Genomic DNA, 20,091 nt, shown 5'->3' with positions numbered 1-20,091 from the left:
CATACGTTTTTTGTTTGTTTACCTCAAGTTTGCTATTGTTGGTCCTATGAGACCCGGCGCTGAATGGTGCACTGGGAGTCCAATAAGAAATTACACACAGCAGTGTTTCATCTCCGTATTAGACAAATCCTGGCCTCTTTCTCTTCTGATTCACTCATATGTTTGTTTGTGTAATAGAATCCGTAGTGGTTATTTTCCTTCTGTATGTCTGTGTGTGTGTGGTGGTGATGACGATGTGGGCCTGGGGGGCATATTCCCAGCTATCCAGCTACTAAACTAAAGTAAAGAAGTCATAGTCATCTTCATAAATAGTCATCTTTGCCTTAGAGCAAGACCAATGTAAATTAGCCTGGTGGAGCATTCACTGTGCTCACGAGAGCTCATCAAGTAACATCATCCTGTTTGCTTAGTGAGCATGCTCTCCGTGTCTCACAGGGACAGTCTTTGCAGCATTAGCAGACCAAATAAAAAGCTACTGTAGTAAGCACCAAAATATGTACCAACTGCCTTCGGCAAGAGGGTGTTTTGTAACAATATTGTGATGTTTCATACCTCACCAAACAGCCCCCCCCCCCCCCTTTTGTTTTTTGTTTTTTTGCACACACGCATGGATTGCAATATTTCAGTCTTTTCATTAGGATCTTGTTATGTTCTTGTGGAAATAAACAACGGGGCAATGTAATATTCTGAAATCACTCACAGATCATGTAGGGTTATGCTAATGTCAGGAGTATGACCTCAGTCACACTCCCAACACACAGTAGTGGATGGTGATGGATGTCTCCCCTGGACATTAGATTGTATTTCACATTTGGAGTCTTAAGTTTTTTCTTAATTTGTGTGTGTGTGTGGGGGAGGGGGGGGGGGGGGCGGTCTACAAAACAGCTCTCGTGATTTTCATACCTGTAATTAGTCCTACCTGAAGTTGCATGCGTGTGATTGCCTCAGGGAGGCGTCCTGGAAGCCTGTTTCAAATTAGCAGGAGGGCGATTGCCCTGATTGTTTCCATCTGGCCATTAAAGCAGACATGTGAGGATTTTTTCTCATCAACAGTGATAAAAAAAATGGTTGAATGGCGTTTGCAGATTTGCAAATAAACACAACATATTACTTGTGTTACAGGTTTACAGGCAAATAGAAAATAAACCTTTGGAACAAAAGTGCATTATGTGGATTACTCTTTAACAGAAGCATCTATATGTGTGCGGCATGGTGTGTGCAACCTTTTGCATAATGTAAAGCCCTGTAAAGGGACTGCTATTATGTACAGCGGCTGTAAAGCCAATGATGAATTGGGGAAAGAGAATCACTTGACTTTGCCAAAGCTGGAATATGACACAAGTAGACCAACTACTTAACATTATGGCTGCAACATTAATGACTGGTACAATTGTATATTTCCCCAGAGAGACCGAGAGGGTCAAATGATAAAATTGTCTTCCTACTCATTAGGTTTATAATGTATATCTAGTGTGTGCCCTCATTTTTATCATTAATTAATCCTGAATGACATAATGGGCACCCATGATCATGTTTTTGCTGTGATTGTTTTTTTTGTTTTTTTATTATTATTATTATTATCATCATTATTATATGCTTTATTTGAAGCATTATCATGGATATTGGTTCTGACTGGTTATCTCACTCCATGGTTTATCTTAAATGTATTTACAGGCATGATTGTGTGTATTTCATATCTGCTGAGGAACACAACTTAAGGAATATCACCACAGCACTGAGCAGAAACCTATTTCTAGCGTTATTATTTAAATCCAGCTGTGAAAGCCATTCTCTATTTTTGTTGTCTCTCCTGGGTTTTGGGTGCTGTGAGGGGCACAAACGCACCGTTGCTTCCAACCCAATCTACCAGTGCATAAAGTTTCTCATAAAATAGTGTGTATTGTATATGCAGTCATACACAGTCAGTTTATAGTATAGTCTCAATGGTCGCATTAGCAGCTCCATTACTGTGACTGCTCCGTCTCTGTCTCCATCTGAATATTTTTCATGGTTTGCTGGATTTATTGTGAGTGTCAAATATTGTGGGGAGCATCATGTCTAACTGATCTCTGTCTGTTCTCTCTTAACAGATTCAATCTGCCTGTTGGCAAACAAGGGGGGCCATGTATGATTGAAATAGCTGTTGCTAATGGCACAGCTCAGCGACTCCAGGAGTATGTTTCACACCCCGTGTCCGAGGTAACCTGACCTGACTGCAGTCAAATCAACCCCAATCTATAACCATTATTTTAAATTTGGATTTCCACTCCATAATAATGCCTCTTTCGTTTTACAGTGCAGTGTACTTACACATATCAAAATGTTAATTAAAACTGTAATATGTTGTAGCATTTATGACTACCACTATCCAGATGCAAACTGTCAAAGGAAATACATCTGATGTCATTTATTCATGTTTTTTCACAGATGATCATTTATACACTGATGTGTTCATGAATTTGAATGAATTTGAAAAGAGACAGTTTTTTTATGTGTTTTTCCTCTGTCTGGGAAATATGTTTGTCACTCTAATCACTCATTTAGTACAACTTTTCAGGGGTCATGTTAGTTTGAGGTCACATCTCATATTTTTTTTTAGTTTAGCTTGTTTTTTAATTGAGAAGTTGAGATAAGTCCAAATATTTTTGGTAATGTTTTGCATTTATGGTTCATTATTCAGCTACATTTAAAATCTACATAAATCAAGGGCTGAGTATGCAACCTCACAATGCATATACAACTTTGTTGTTCCCAATTTAAATGTGTCCATAGCACAGAATGCCTTTACTATTCTTTGATTTAACAACCCTTGTATTTAAATCATAGTTAACTTATAATGCTGCTTCTGATTAGACACAATTCAGCTTTTGAGAAGTTTGCCTTTTGTTCAAAGAAAAATTGTGAATTGTATATTCCTCTTGTTTATTCCTCAAAAGTAAGATATTGGAAAAATGTTTTGTTTTTCAGTACCAAAGCTCAGGTATCATATTTGCACTACTGTCAAACGATTTCAAACAATATTAAATCCTAACATCTAGTTAGTTTGTTTATCTTAGCTTAAAGCTCTAAGCTGCTGCCTGTGGATATACAGTATAGTCACATCATTTAATGAGTTTATTTATTATTGCACTTAATCACCTATACAACTCATGACAAATACATCATTACTTACAAGTTATCAAAGTCAGCTTTGCTCACTGTAACTAACAGCAGCGTGTGTAATGAATGAGACACAGGAGCCCCCATTAAAAACATATGCACCTGTTACATTATTTGCCATGACGTTCACACTTGGCAAGCATGTAAATAGCACTAAGCTAGATTTCACTTGTTAATCACAGGCAGGTCTTTTTACTCTGGCTCATTAGTTTGATTAACAACACCTGTATTAGCTTTTAAATTAATAATTTTGTTTTCCGGTTTCAAAGATGCTGAAAGGGGCTCAACCTTCCCACAGGCTCAACATGCCTCACCTCCCTCAATGTGATTTATGATTTACTAATTTGAGAAGTCCAAGGTCTACCACAGTTTTGTTGCACATTGATTGGTGGTTGACTTATGCCAGCTTTCTTTCAGGTCTAATGTATACCAGGGCTTTTGAGAAATAGTAAGATACGAATCCAGTTATGATTTCAGTTTTGGTCAAATTAATAAGATAACATTACACAAAAGATTAGATATGCTGGGAACAACTGGAATATCATAAAGCATCGACAGTCTACATTGTGTGATGACATCTGAGAACTGAGGGTGTCACAGCACACATTGTGAAGCCCTGTGAGGCAAATCTGTGATTTGTCATTTGTGATTTTTTTGCTGTTTAAATGAAATTGATTTGACGTTATGAACCCACAGAGGAACTTGAGACAGGTTGGCCTGGCGGCAAACATTAGAACAATCATGAAGTTAGTTCTGTCTGTGGAGTCTAATCACAGTTTAGCTTATGTCAGTGCAACATTTATTACATCTGTTACTAAAATAAGCTGGTATGTGTCAAATAGAAAGTAATTATAGAAACCCTTGAAGTCAGTAAACTGAGTCAGTGTCCTCTTTGGCAATTCAGTCTATCAGCAAAGATACTTCAGAGAGACTTTTAAGAGCAAAATATGTTTAACTGTCTTAAATCTCAAAAACTGTAGGAATGTGAACATATTACTTTTTTCTTTTTAAGGTTTTTCTGCTGCATTTTAACTACTACTTGGTGCTTGATGCCAATTAACTTCACAGATCCACTGTTTGCCTGGTGACAAGTCACTCGTCTGAGCTGGTACACATGAGTGAAAACAACAATATATAGAAATAGAAACAACATTGACTGCAGCTTTCAAACAGAATTCAAAGATCAGTATCCAGCACTCATGCTGTGAGTCCACTCACAAAGTCATGAATATTACATCAGTGAATCCTTCAAATGAACTCTTCTCTTAAACATGGTAAACATACTTTAAGGCACCATAAAGTCATTCCATATCAGACCATAGTCATCATTCAGCTCCAGTTGGTCATAGCTGGTTATATCACATAAAATAAGTTCTGGTATATTGTAAAAGTATCCAGCTACATCTTTTATTTGAATTTCCAGCTTTGTTAAAGGTAGTTTTAGGGCTCTTAACTCTGCATTGATATAACATACACGTTCCTATGAACCCTGTCACATGTCTCTTTTTATATGCTTTCAAATATGCATCAGTTATGTCATTTAAAAGCTCAGATCGAATTAAGCAGGCATCATAAATGATAATATGGTCTAACACCTCACTGTCCCTCCAATGAACACCTCCACTGCAGCTGTCCAACACCTCTCCTCAGGCGCCAGTGCAGAGTCATGACGCATGCTACATTGGAGGGACGTCAAAGTCATATAAATTCTGAAATTAGAAACGTCAGATTCAGTACAATTTTATCACAGTGCCATTATAAAAATCACATTCTCTACAGTATATTCTTTAGACATGGAAAGGTGGACTGAGCCTCAAAAGCCCCCATCAGTAAGATTTATAGTTTCTGACACAGCCTCCCATAACAACAGAATCATGTCTTGTCAGATCAAACTTCAACCATTTTAATAAATGACAAGAGAGGCCAGCATTTTTAAAGTGAGGTATTAAATGTAATGAGTAGTAGCATGAAAAGCAGCACTCGTATCTGCCACGATCAGATATGATAAAAAACAAGTATTCACATTAACACGCTTGAGTTGTTGGCAACTGTCAAAACAGAAGAGAATGTGTTGGACTAAAGTGAAGCATATAAACAGGAAAGGCATTTATTCTCATGGGACATAACCATGAAAGTTTCTAAATTATGTTGGCAAGGTGAGTATTTGTGATCTTTATTATTGAACCAAATGATAAATTGCAAAATCTACGTATTCATGCATTTAACAGAAAAACACTTTGACTAAGCTGTTGTAGATTTTGAAATCCACTGTTACCATGTTATATAATTTGAAAGAATGTGCATGGAGCTGTGATAGCCATCATAAATTAATCACCATGCATTCCAGGAGTATGAAAGTGTTATGTAAATCTTCTAAGTAGAAATCAGTATTCAATATTCATGTTAAGCGAAGGTCAGCACTGTGATGGAGATCTGTGTAATATGAAGTTACATGAAGTGTTCTTGTTCTACTTTTCTTTTTTTTTAATGCAGCTTCACTTCAGTAGCAGAGACAGTTACGCTGTAGGCTGCATTTTCACCAAATCAGGCATTGGTGGGGAAATCCAGTCATCCCATTCAATTGAATGGAGGTAGTGTGTTTAGACTTTAGGGATGGGGACCATAAGAAACCACAGCAATCCTGTGGGAAGAAGTTAAAACAAAATCAACTTTTGCATAGATGCAACCTGACATCACACTGGAGTGGCCAATCGAAAGCCAGTGATCAGACTAATCAGAGCTGTACAACCCTGCCATGAGGGAGGACAAAGACATAACTAAGTAAAGGGGAGGACATTTCTTTTCTTTTGATAACATTAAAAGTAAAGTTAGGCTTTACTGATGATCCCCAATTGCAAAGTTTGATGGCAGTTACATTCGAAAGCACAAATAAACACACCCACACCTCCAACCCTGCAGGAAGGTGCTGCATTGCCCGATTTGGTGTGAATGCAGCCTCACTTGTTAAATTGTCCGTCATGGTAGGATAAACTGCAAGTTCACAGAATTTATCTGCATTCATTCTACTCAATTACCTTCTCATCAAAGAAAACTTGCAACGTTTTTTTTTCAGTTTACTCTACCTCTCTCTCAGTACAACTGAAAAAGAAAAGACATCACTGCTGTTTATTGTTTAAATAAAACTGCATTAAGCTGAAGCAGGTGATGGTGTTAATCTTTCTTGTTGGTCTTAATATACAACAAGGTCTCACTAGTGTTAGATTCATTTTGATATATTCACACCCTCTGATACTGAAAATCTGTTTTTACAGTAGCTGCACAGTTAGTAGGTGAAGTGGGACACATATATGATTCAGTGTGATTTAGTAAACGATAGCGTTGATCACTGGCTCTCTACCATTTTTTTTACAGGGAACCTTTGGGCCCATTTTTCTTGGGGATGTCTCATCCCACTGGGGGACGCATGATGGGAGTGCAAAGGGAGCACAGAGATTCACTGGATGTATCAGAGAACTTCAGGTCAACTCAAAGGAGATTTACCTGGTGGGTGAGGCAGTGAAAGGGAGAAACATCAACAACTGTGACCCGCCTGTCTGCCAACACCTTCCCTGTCGTAATGGAGGAACTTGTGTCAGGTAGGTCACCTCATACATGAATTAAAAATGACTAAACTATCTTTGAACTTGAAAGCCACCAAGAAGAAGTTTCTGTAATACTTTGTCCAAAAATATATAGCATGCAAGAAATTACCCCAAAAATGTGATGAACTGCAGCTGAAAAGACTTAGTGATGCAGACATGCATGTTTCTATCAGAGTGTGTTTACTGGATATGATTGTGCTGTAAAAGGCAAAGGTTTGATTGGGGCATCCTTGGGTATAGCCATGTAGGTCATATCCGTTTCAGGGTTAAACTGAGTGTCACTAGCTTGTATGCTATTTTTAAAATTTTCAGATTAACAGTAACAACTGTTACAAAGGTTGGTTAATACTCAAGCATTGTTGTAAGTGTGTTTTGGCACCTGCTCTCCCTCAGTCCAATAACACTCCTGTTAAGAGTCAACATGATGAGAGAGGTCAGCTCATTGTTGACCAGATCCTGCTTTTCTCCAACTTTCTGCTCAGTCCAGAATTTCCCATCCTCCTCCTGCTAATGACTTCTGGTTTGGGCTTTGACATTATATGACATTTAATACAGATAACAAACCATCTTGCCAAAATGTCCTTCAGCAGTTTCCTGGCAGAAGAGATAATGTATTACATTAACATACAGTAAATGAATCGGAAGGGAAATGTTTCCAACACAGAAATACATCTTTAAATCCCCTTATGGTTTTAAATGTAATATCATTGTTTGTATCAAATATTTTTTCTGTGATTAGACAGACTGACAGAGGATTCACAATGTGTGATGATGATTTCTCTCAGTAGTATGAATAATGCAGTGTTAACTGAAAGAATAACAAAACAGATATTGACACAATTACTGCATGTTAAAGACGTTAAGAAGTAGTTGTGTTCAGCAAAGGTAATCCCTTGGCCAAAATGAATCCCTCATGCTGGACCAAATGTGTGATGATCTGTTCCTCCTTCATCTTTATCTAGCACAGCTCATCAGACTGCCATCACACCCCACTTACCAGCAATTTTGCCTGTCTTTTTAAGTATGCATTAACTACATAGATGCTCTTTCACCTTGGGTAATCCAGAAAATAGCTCCTCTAAATGGCTTCTTCATCGTGTTATGACACTATCAATTAACAGTTGCATTTATTAAACAGGAAATGAAAAAGGGCACCATGAATATTGGAATATGAATGGGTCCAAGAATACCAATTAAGAGCCGGTGGCATTGTGGTCACATTGACTTGTCATGTGCGAAAGAGTGGGCCTTGCAATTATCAGTTTGATGAATACGCGTTAATGCAGTATCCACTTGAACCACTCAGCATGTAGGGGTCATCAAGAGTTCACACGGCTCTGTTCAGTTAGTTGCCCCCGATTTCACTGCCACAGTATAATAGGATGAATAGGAATTCTTTTGATTGCGGGTTCAATTGGGGAATTTTTGCACTCTCCCCCTTTCATGTGTTTTTCTGTTCACCTACGCATGTACAAATATCAATATTAAACTTGAGAGGATAATGGTTTGTGGTTGGGCGGCGATACATACATATTAGGTATTTAAGTGACATCAATGTGAAAAGCCAGGCAATCAGCACCTAAGGACCATGGCCTTTTTATTCTTCAGTGCCGGATCTGTGATGCCTGATATCGGTGTCATTATAAACCTCAGCTGCATGTTGCACAAGCCATATCATTAGACTTAGAACAGATATTTAAAAAAGACATGTTTCCGAGAAGTACACACAGATAAGCACTTAGCAAAGAACACTAGAACAAAACACACCAGCACATACAGTATATAGTCAGACAAATATTAAACACAACATGTAATCATCTGTTGATTAAATACTTAGGTACAACTACTTATTTTTCATGTGTAAAATGTGACTACAAAATCCCTCCCATGTACTCCACATGCAGACATACTCTTATTTGACCAGTTTTAGTGGGTGCCATGAGAGACAGGAAACGTGCACCTGGATCCCCTGTTCCTTGTCAGTTGATGTCATGATGAGGTGCTGCTGTTGATGGCATCCCTATGTGCCTCTGTGTGCAATGAGCCTTTTATGGGAGCAGGTGGTAGCACCCTGTGGTTAGGGCATGGGGGCTTGAATTCAAGATCATGTATATTGCACCCAGCTATGTTCACTGTCATGTTTATTTATATTTTGTGTAAGCATTACACATATTAGACCTTGTTTGATTGTTTTTTCATTAAGAGGACACTACAGTATGCTTGATATGTAGCATATTCACATTTTAATGAGACAGAAGGAACATCACAAGCATAGAAATCAGCAAACACAGCATCTTTAAAATACTCATGTTTACTGGTGTGTTTTATGTAATATTAATGTATTAATTACATGGGAAGGATTAGGGGTTAGGCTTTGTGATCCACGCATAAATTTATAGATTCTGTGCTGGTTGCCAGGCAACCTCACAGGGACGCGGCGAGTTTCCAGGAAAAGCCAGTACGGCACATAACCCCCTGTAAAACCACAACAAATCTTTTTAACACTTTGGTGTTTTGGGTTTTGTACGGATTAAACAAAAATTTTAATTAGTGGTCTTAAGAGTGGTTAGTTTGGCTCTACATTGGTAACTAAGCTGCTAAGCTAAGCTAATTAACTGGCTGCTAGCTATAGCTTAATTTACTGTCCAGGCACTTCACTCTTCTTATGTAAATCTCAGCAAGAAAGCAATTTAATATATTTCACGATAATGTTAATCTTCCTTTCAGTTTATATAGCACACTTGTTCATAAAGAGTTGCCTGTTTACACATCCAGTAGACACGGAGCAACGTTAAGTATTCATTTGGAGTGGGGTTTCAGGCCTCCTGGCAAATTTAAGTCCAATTTTGTTCCTCACCAACTCCTGAGAAATATATCTGGCTATTTAGCTGCTAAATGTTTACTTGCTGTAGTCACTAATTTTGTCTGCCATTTGGCGCTGATACAGTTGATGTCTCAGAGCCATTAAACCAAAACAATGAGCTGAAAGAAGTTAAAATTATCCTGAGGGGAAACTGAGTTGAGTAGAATTGGGTGATAATGCTTTGAGGGTTCATTACCAAGAGAAACACACTTCCACATGGAGAGAATCTTGATCCATTGTTAATATAAAAAATATTGTAGGCACCTTAAAAATTTCCATCAGAATGTGATCTTACTGAAGTAAGACAGAACAGACTGTTTCAACATAAATGCATCTATATTTCTTACTCAGTATAGAGGGATAGACATACTGTGTGCTCACTCTCTCTCTCTCACACACACACACACACACACACACACACACACACACACACACATAGCAGAATTAATGTAGACAGAATCATTTTTTGCTAATTGGCTGCAGTAGAGACGATGCCTTGCCCGCTCTGTAATGGTACAGGTTCAGTGGCACTTGAGCCTCCACTTAACAGGGAAGTCTTCTTATGCTTCATTTTACTACTTGCAAGTGTTCCCCGCAAAGAAACTGAAACCAATTTTATCTTTAACAGAGTTCTAGCTATACTTGTTTCAAAGTGCCTATAAAATAACTCAAGGTCCAAAAAACAATTATTTGAATTCAACATGAGAAACAAACATAGCTATCATCCTGTGTGAGATTGCCATCCCTGAGGAGTACTTGCTCATTACAGTGTTTATTGCATTGTGCCTTTGAATTTTGGAGGACAAGTGCATTCAAAACAACTGTGCAATGTGTTTTTGTTTTTTTTTTTGGGGGGGGGGTGGCCAAATTGGTTATTCTATACATATAGACATTTTTGTTATATAAAAATAAGTTATGTAACCTTGACATACTTCAGTACATAAGTATTAAGTTAAGTAGAAAGTTCAGTTTGTGCTCATAAAGATTCTCGGCTGTCTCATATGCAATAATGCATTGAAATAATGATGAATGAAAATAATAATCATGCTTTTCTGAATGAGATTCAGATGGGATTCGTTCTCACTAAGAAGATAAATCTTTAATAAAACAGGGTGTAAATATATACCGTTTAATTGTTTGAAAAGGCCAATTTTCGCACATTAATAAATTGTAGGTTTATGACACATGGAGTAATCTCTATGAGGCTACTAAGACAATACTTGCAACTAGGATCAACTTGAATTTAGCCTTTTCATGAGATTTGTGGACAAAAAGAAAAAATCAAGAATGTCACCACCCTTATCCTTACAATTTGTAAGTAAGATGAGTATTTTATTAAAAAGTTTATTACGAATCAAATAATATCTTTTGGAGCAGAACTCTGCATCTTTACATCACAGATTTATTGTTTTGGTAATATTTATTAGATTTGACTGGATAAAACCTCTCAAGTAGTACATCTGATTATTTATTTTTTGATTGGAATTAAGCTGTGAATGGAAGGCGTATACTGTAGACTGTTTGACTGCATTAGCACTGATGACTCAGAATTTATTTTCAGGTACAAAATAATTATTTTGTGACCTTGCTAAAACCCAGAGATCCACCTTGTAATCATTGTAAATATTTGCAAAAGTCTATAATGGTAATTATATAGGATGTAATCGGTAGAAATAAAGTGCAAATGCACAAAATCAAATCTTACTTTACAGCAATGTAAGTGATCAAATTAGACATAAAGGGCAACATAATTGTTCTTTACACTGGTGGACAGTACAACCTGCATACAGGAATGTGTCATAGATTTGAGGAAATGTAATACATGTATGGTGTGCAGCCACATGTGCATTAAGACATCATCTGCAGAATACTTTTTTGGAAACTATTGTGCCCTTCACATAAAGATATCTGTTAGGTTGTGTTAGAAACAGCAATCTTGACAAAAATATTGTTATTTTATGCATTATGTTATTCATCCAACAGAAGCAAGAAGCTCTCCATTTTTCACTTAATGGTGGTGTTTCTTTTTTTCTTCTCTCTCTCTTACCCCGTTCTCATATCAGTCACTTTCCTTCTTTGAAAGATTGTTTCAGTTTTGGGTTCCAATAACAATGCAAGCTCAATATTTCACTTATTTCTTTCTTGGTAATGCTGCATCACTTTAATACAAGTAGGTAGAACTTGATAAAAAGGTTGCTATTTACAAGCTATGGGTTTGTGAGAAAAAAGAACATTGATTGTGCTTTATCACAGCATGCAGTTACAGTACTGGATACATTTTGAGAAGATGTTACCCATAATGTTGCTGGTAGAACTGGTTGGTAGACAGCTGACTGCCAAAGACAGGTGATCCGTGTTGAAGTCTGAAATTAATACATTTGTTTGTGAGACAGCATTCTATAAGGAGTTTTAAGTTTTTTCGTTTTCAGTTAGTGTATCAGGAGTTTAAACATATGAATATACTTTAAAAGTGCTACAGAAAAGTGCAGCTTTTTGCAGAGTGCACTATGTTCTTGGTTGGACTGGAGAAATTTTGTCTGATCCCTTGAGAAGAGTTACTGAGTTACGCTTTATGCCTCCTTTCTATAAGGATTTTATTTCAGGCATCATCTAAAGTATGCTTTTTCTGTGGCAGTATGTTTCTAAAGACACTGTGATGGAAACTTCACAGACATCACCCTTCTTCGCCGCCAAAGAAATGTTTGCAAGGGTGCCTGGAAGAGGTCAGGAGAATATCGAACAGCCGTCTGCTCAAACAGGAGCCCGAGTACGTCAGGTGAACGGCGTGTGTAAATTCCACTTCATCCCTTTGCTGGTATTAAAATTCAGATGACAAATAATTGAGTGAAGGACTAGTCAGCGTTCAAATGACTTTTCCTGCCTCCCACCAAGAATCACAGTGGTATAATTGTGTCCAATTGGCTGTTTACAATGCTGGAGAGCAAATGGTGTTTCAGTACCAAAGCAGTTTGTCTCTATAAATAATATCTCCTGAAACCAGTGGTCCTTTTCATTTTAACAAAGGATGAAGTGGGCTAAAATGCTTTCATCCAGAGAACTGAAGACTGCTATGGCAGCAGAGCCTCATCAGTGACTTACTGTAGACCAGCATTTGCATACCAACAAGCACTTAAAACGAAAGGTTTTGTATATAAGCTACAAGGGATGAATTTTGAGAAATACATGTAGCCGCACAGTGTATTGTTCTAGCTGACAGGCATATCATAAGCTAGATGGTCAATAATTCATCACTTTATCTGGTAGTCATTAGATCAAAAATGTAGTCTACCTTAATAATTTAGACATTGTGTGCGATAGCTGGGCAGTCTTTGAATGGCGTGAGAAATGGCGTGCACCAACTTTATGCATTAGTGATACATATTCATAATTAGTCTGCAAACATTACTACAATTGGTAATCAAAAGGTTTGCCTCGGGGAAATTAAAGTAACCTTTTGTCACCCCACACATCAAGTTTTTGATTAGGCCAATTAAATCTCAAGTGGTTTCAACATGCTCCTTCCTCTCTTCTCCATACACTTTACCTTTTTGGAGCCAGAAATATCTGCTACTTGTTTGTTTTTTGTTTTTTTGTGCTCCTATAATAATCCCTTTTTTATTTATTATTATTTATCATTATTTAATTTTCCCTTAAATTTTGCATGTGGTCAGCTTTTGAAGATGAGAATTATTTTATGAGGGTACAAGCATACTTAACGCGTATCTCTTGCAAAGACAAACTTTTTTTTTGTCTGAATTCAACTTCCACCAGACTGTTGATTTCTATTAATTGCTCTCAACACACCTGAATAGAATAGTTATTTATCCAATGAATGTAAAATGAGTTGTTTCAAGGTTAGTATTTATGCAATGTTTTGTGTGATTCCTCATCCGCCATTTCTGGGTGTGTTACTATTCAGCAACACAGATTAGTCTTGTTGAGTGCAAAGAAATACTTGACTCAAATAACATGCAAAAAAAAAAAAAGATAAACAATAACAAAACCTGTTCATCCAAGCTTTTTCTATACTTTGGGATGACATTATGATTATTACAACACATGACACCTTTATTCAAAGCGACATACATCTGAGAGTTAATACAACACAAGCAATGATCTAGTCAGGAGAGAACAACGCGAGTCAGTGCCTTTTTTCTGCTTTTGTTCCTATTGAATTTGATTGCCCTTATTGTACATCGCTCTGGGCAAAAGCGTCTGCCAAATGAATGCACTGTAATGTTATCCTGTGCAGGCTTGTGTGGGCTGCAGTCGATTACAATGTGCTATGGTTATGATGCGCACAGTACACCCTGAACTAAGCTTTCATTCTGTCACAGCTTAAACATATTCACACTTAAATTCATACCTACGTGCAATTTAGAGCCATTCACCTCACCTGCATGTTTTTGGACTGTGGGTGGAAACTGGAGCATCTGGAGGAAACCCACACAGTTTTTGTGTCACCAACATTTTAATATAAACACCATCTGACAATGCGAGGGACAAATTAGCAGCACTCAAAGCATTGGAAAAGAGAGACTGTACTCGGAGGTGCTCCATTAAATATTTGATTCTTGCTCTTAGAGGCATGTCAAACAATATTCAAATAATACTACCTGGTCTGTTCCACATCAAATATAGCCTACTACCAACATGACAATTTCCATCTGTAAATGTTATCTTGCAAATAATGGGCACAATTGGCAGCGACAGTGTGTAGCAGTGTATCATTGTGTCTTAGAATGTCTCAAAATTGAGCAGCCAGTTAATAATCATACAGGAGAAGTTTTTACTGCATTATATAGCTTCTCCTTTTGTACATCAGTACAGTCATTTCTAACAATGCTCAACTCTGGTGACAGAATGTAAATATTTCATTTCTAGAAGCTAGTTTCTCAAGAAGCAAAATACATCCTGCACTGCTGCTTCTCACAACACATTATTAATTTATAGTTTTGAAAACCCACCAATGCTTCCTCTATCTGATATTATACCTTTCAAAGTTGTGCACATCTTTAGAGCGTTTTATAAAGTCCCTGTCTGAATATTACTTTGCATGCTAGATCACCTTCCTCTCCTTGCCAAGAGAGGAAGCACACGCATATGAATCGAGGAAAGAAGACACAGAAAATCATGTACAATCTCTGGTTATAAATCTACTGACACACTACTAATCATCTGCTTTCTGCTGGTGTTTTTCAGTGTGTGAGTGTGTTTACCTTTACCAATAGATATGTGAAGTAAACTCTGCCTCTGCAGTAGCTGTTTGTTTTTTCACCTTTTATTTATTCAGGAGGGAGTTTCACTGAGAGCAATACTCTCTTTTTCAAGAACACCCTGATCACATTCACACAGTTACACATTCACAGCTGGAAGCTGTCCAGTACAACCGCAGTCTGATCTGTTGACCACCGAGCAGCTCTACTGGAGCAGTTGGGGTTAAGGGCCTTGTTCAAGGGTACCTCAGTGGTAGTAATGAGGGAGGGGCTTTCCTCTTTCCCCACCCAGATTTATCCTGCTGGTCACACTTAGACGTATAAATCCATAACAAGATTATTTTCCCATCACAGTACATTCACTATACAAATGCTTCAGTGGACCTCATATATCCTGTATTCCACCAGGCTGGAAACATGTATTCCTAACATCTTTTTGAATCTTTCACCCATTACGGGGTCGGTTATTTTGCAGTCACTCCTCTCCCTGTGTGTTCTGTAGGCCACTGTGTGAGCTTGTAAAGCATCTGCACATGTTGCTACAATGTCATGGTCCATTTTCACCTCTGGTCTAATGATGTCTCCCTGTATGTGTACATGTTTAGTGATGCTGAGGACTGGTTCTGTGAGTGCCCCCCGCTCTACACAGGCCGTCTGTGCCAGTTCACTGCCTGCGAGCGCAACCCCTGCGGTCATGGAGCCACTTGCATCCCAAAGTCGCCATTGGAGGCTGTATGTCTCTGCCCTTACGGAAGACAAGGTCTGCTGTGTGAAGAACGTAAGTGTTACAAACATCTCCACACAGATCACTGCAGTGTAGATTTACCAGCTTTATTATGGGGCTGATCTGCAAACGGTTTGTGAATGAGAGCCCTGAGCAGTTGTTAGAATGTGAGTGTCTGTTGTTGAGTAATTAACAATTAATGAAACTAAAGTAATGGAATTAAAGTAAATTCTGCTGAGAATGCAGAAATGTCCTCCTCTAGCAATAGATTCAGATAATCAAGGCAAACTCATGGCTGCTTTTACTCTTTTTAGTTCACAAGGTCTTATTTTCCTTTAACAGTAATTTCAGCAAAGTAACTTTTCAGAGGATTTTTTTTTTCTCTTAAAATGTCAAACTTCAGCTGCACTGTAGCTGGGTGTTGATATGTTCTCATATTACGAACAATATTAATAATCTAGCTGTCACTTCTGCTTGTCTGTGGTCACTTGTTTTTTATTGTGAGCTCTGGTGTAACACAATACACTGGTGTACAATAACTTTCTATTTCATATCACAGAAATAAAAAGTGATTTGATCAGGGTTCATTAAAAGCTGAATGGCTAACCAGGACTAATTGTAATTGAAAACACGTGGATTGTGTCAAATAGTATATTTAAACACAAAAAAAGTAAGCATCAGTTATTGAAGCACTGACGGTGGAATTAACGCAACTCTTGTTCTTATATGTATGTTGCATTTGACTGTAAGAATATGCTGTGTTTTTAACCACGCTAGCATCATGGCTCTAGCGATGGTGGGTCCACCACTTCATGGTCCAGACTGACACTGTATCAAAACAACTTCTGTTTGGATGGATTGCCAAGAAATTCTGCTCAGACATTTATGGTCCCCAGAGGATGAATCTTAATGACTGGTGATCACTTTGTAACATCTGTCCAGGGACTACACAGATGAAAAATAGCCTCTTGGTTAACTCCGGCGCATTTACAGCATTTAATGTGTGCTGTCCCTGTTTAATGAACCAAAAAATAAATAAATAAACATCTATCATGCCATCATCAGGTCATGCTTTGTCTCATATTGAATAAATCAAATGTGAGGGTATAAGTAACCAATGCTTTTACCCTCAGCTGTTTGTGTTTAGTGCTAAAATGTAACCATTAAGCTAACATTAAACTAAGATGGTTAACATGGTAAACCTGCTACACATCACCATGTTAGTATTGTTTACTGAAAGCGTTAGCATGCTAATTTATCTCAAAGCACTGCTACAGCATCAAAGAGCTGCTAGCATGGCTGTCTTCTTCATTCAATTGTGTTCATTTACAAAATTAAAAAAGACAGTGAGAAGAAATCTGATGGTTTGACTTACTGATTTCTGAATGACTTAGAAATTATAGAAAATTGGAATTTCTATTCTACAGTGGTTCAGTAGCTGTTGTACTGTGCTTATTTTGCAATTCTAAAAACAGTAGTATCATAAAAAAGAGGCTCCTTAAGTTATGGTTCCCAGAAACAAAGGGTTTTGCTTGGCTAAACTGACTGGAGGAGCAGCAGGGTGCTTGGCATATAAGGTTGCTCAGCCATGCCACAGCCCCTGACAGACTCTCAGCACCCACATGCCAAACACAGTAATCTAACCTTCCACGTGTCACACCACATATATGGCTGACATTTGAATTTTAATGCTGATAACATCAGATAAGATCAGAGTCAAAACTGATCACTCCTGAGCTCTCCCTGCCTCTTGAGGCTTTTTGTGAACATGAGATTTGTAGAGCTTTTCCTCATGTGTTGTCTTCAGTAAAATACTGACAGTGATAGTTTGGCACTTTTCCTTCTTGTTCTCTATTTGAGAAAAGGTGAAGAAAAACTTGAAATACACAGCGAAACAGCAATATGTTTTTTCATCTTTACACGTAATATTTTCAGTTTAGTTCCCATGTGCACTTTAATTGATAAGGTTGGTCTGTGAACAAGCAGGAAATGGAGGAAAGGGAAGACTAGGAAGTGCTGGAATGCCTCAAGAGTCGAGTTCGTGAAACATTAATGGATATTTAAGATGACTTCACTCAGAATTATTAATGGTCTACCTTTGTACACAAGTTGCCCATGCTTCCTGTTAAAGATTCATGTTAAGACTGAGCACAGAAAAAAAACCAATTGAAAACAATGCTTTTCGTGCAGTGCAAAAGCTCCTTCTTCTTCTTCTGTTAATAATATGTTGTGTAACCAACAGCTGCCTTGACCCTGCCACTGCACAGTATTTCTTAGTATTGGGAAATGACAGCTTAGCTAACAGAAACCATGAGTAAGAACACATTACTGTATACCAGTAAACTAAAATGATTTCTTATCAAATTGTCTGTACAAACAGTATGAAATACACTGCTCAGTTGCTGTCTGTGTAGCGGTTGACTGAGCAAAATGAGTAACAGAAACCTAAAGATTTACTCACCACTACATTTATACCTCCTACATCATATGAGTTATTATAGGCCTTTGTGATTCTGAATATATCCTGCTTAGCACACCCAAAGGTAACTGATAGTAAAGTCAACGTCACAGGCTCACAGTTAGTGTATAAGATTAAACCTGCCTGCAGGATAGATGCAAAATATGGAGCTTCAAAGTTTTCAATATTAGGTGAATTATATATGTAGATGGATGATTCACAAACTAGACAACAAAAGTCTAAATATATTAATGTAATATAATACAGTATCACCTTTGTGAAAATGTTTTATTGTTTTCAGTGTTTATAAAGACTGTGTCAGAGATGTCACGCTAACTCTATTTAGTCGCTTACAATTTAATTAAATTGAATATAACATTAGAAACTATGGCCTGAAAAGTTAAATCAACAGTAGAATCAACACTTATCTGGCTGTCTTTACAAGGATTTCAACATTGTAAGCCTCAGCGAGGTAATTAAAGCAGAGCTGTTTTCATGGATGTGATAGTATTGTATAGTTTATACTGTATTATGCTCATTGTACAAAGCTGGAAAGTCATTATTTTCAAGGATAAAATATAAATAACAACAAACAAATATTGTGCAGTATAACAGCAATTACTGATCAACTAAATAATTGTATGTCACATGTAATAATTTCTGTGAATGTGAAATTTGCTAATATTTGTTTTTATAAATAAATACCATATTTAATCACACAGTATACTCAAGGGTAAGAAGTAAATAGGCCACCATAAACAAACTAGAGCTAATTTAATTTTGCAATTATGGAGTGACATGTGTGTGTCTGGTCTGAATAGATGCTAAAGCAGACACGGAGCTCAGTTGTTATTAGGGGGCAAAAGGATCATCATGTAAAATGGGATCAATTTAAAGACACCGCAGCTTAAAAATAAAAATAGCTGTAGCTGCAACACTGAGGCCATTCAGTGAGACAATAGGCAAATACAACTCTGCCAGACTAGAGATGATAACAGAAGCATTTCCAGCTTTATTAATAATTTAGCAGCCAAACAGAGCTGAGGGCAGTCGCATAGGGGAGCTCTGAACTCCTCTTAGCCATCGCCTGGGGCTGCAGAAGAATATGCAAGGTGTCTTCGGTGAAGAGCAGTTCTGTTTTTGAATCCTGACTGCTGTATAAAAAAAAAACAGCAGCGTGGGGAAATTTACATTGATTCCCCGGTGTAAAATCAAGTAGATGGGTGTGCTGAGATGGAATACGAGAGAGAGCATTATTGAATCAACCATGCGTTGTGAATAAGTAAACTTGAGGTTGTAATTGAATATTACTGAGATTATTGTGCTACCCTCTTGCACACTGGGTATGAAGCAATGCTTGCTTGCCAAAATCTTTCCTAAACAGCTACTAATGAAAATAGAATGGGACTGAAGAGGTAATAGTATTTGAAAACAGGTCATCATCTAACAGCATTCAGAAAAGAAAATATTTCACCAGCTCCTGTTATGTATTGTGTGGCAATAGTGCCATCTTTTGGTAACCTAATGGTGAGCAGTGAGGAGGGGATTATGATGAATCAGGCCTGTTCCCTCCTGATTCATGCAAGATTCATACAAATGCCACAGCACAGCTGACACAAGTCATATTTTAAAATGAATATGATCTCTTAAAATGTGTTGTGAATGCGTTTGTTTTGCAGCCATCAATATAACCCGTGCCAGATTCAGTGGAAGTGATGAGTTTGGTTACACTTCCTTTGTGGCTTATTCCTCCATCCCAAGCCTTAGCTTCTACTACGAGTTCAAGTTGAAGTTCACACTCGCCAATAACTCGACTGCGGTGAAAGACAACTTGATCCTGTTCGCCGGACATAAAGGACAAGGTGAGCTTCATCCTAGACAGTTTGAAGTTAGTTGTCAAACTTCATTAGGTATTTGTTTTTAAATGCTATTGCTGTTTTCAGAGGATTCACTCACTGTGCTATCTAATAAATTCCCACTTTCCTCTTAGATCTTCTAATCAAGACAATTCCCTAAGGATTTATTTCTTGGCAGATAAAACGGTATCGCTCCTGACTTCCAAAAGGGGC

General features: G+C 37.6%; 1 protein-coding gene across 1 annotated transcript in view; it reads left to right on the top strand.

The window, feature by feature from the left end:
- eys (eyes shut homolog) overlaps positions 1-20,091 on the top strand; it is a 152,644-nt gene that overhangs the window by 125,360 nt on the left and 7,193 nt on the right. Inside the window, exons 41-44 of the mRNA XM_053332550.1 lie at positions 2,091-2,199; positions 6,532-6,755; positions 15,446-15,618; positions 19,702-19,884. Of these exons, the coding sequence (XP_053188525.1) occupies positions 2,091-2,199; positions 6,532-6,755; positions 15,446-15,618; positions 19,702-19,884 (689 nt within the window). The remainder of the gene's footprint in view (positions 1-2,090; positions 2,200-6,531; positions 6,756-15,445; positions 15,619-19,701; positions 19,885-20,091) is intronic.

This window comes from Scomber japonicus, chromosome 14 (genome assembly GCF_027409825.1).
Source record: "Scomber japonicus isolate fScoJap1 chromosome 14, fScoJap1.pri, whole genome shotgun sequence".
NCBI classification, from domain to species: Eukaryota; Metazoa; Chordata; class Actinopteri; order Scombriformes; family Scombridae; genus Scomber; species Scomber japonicus.
The sequence above is the reverse complement of the archived record's forward strand: the minus strand, read 5'-3'. Positions and strand labels throughout refer to the sequence as shown.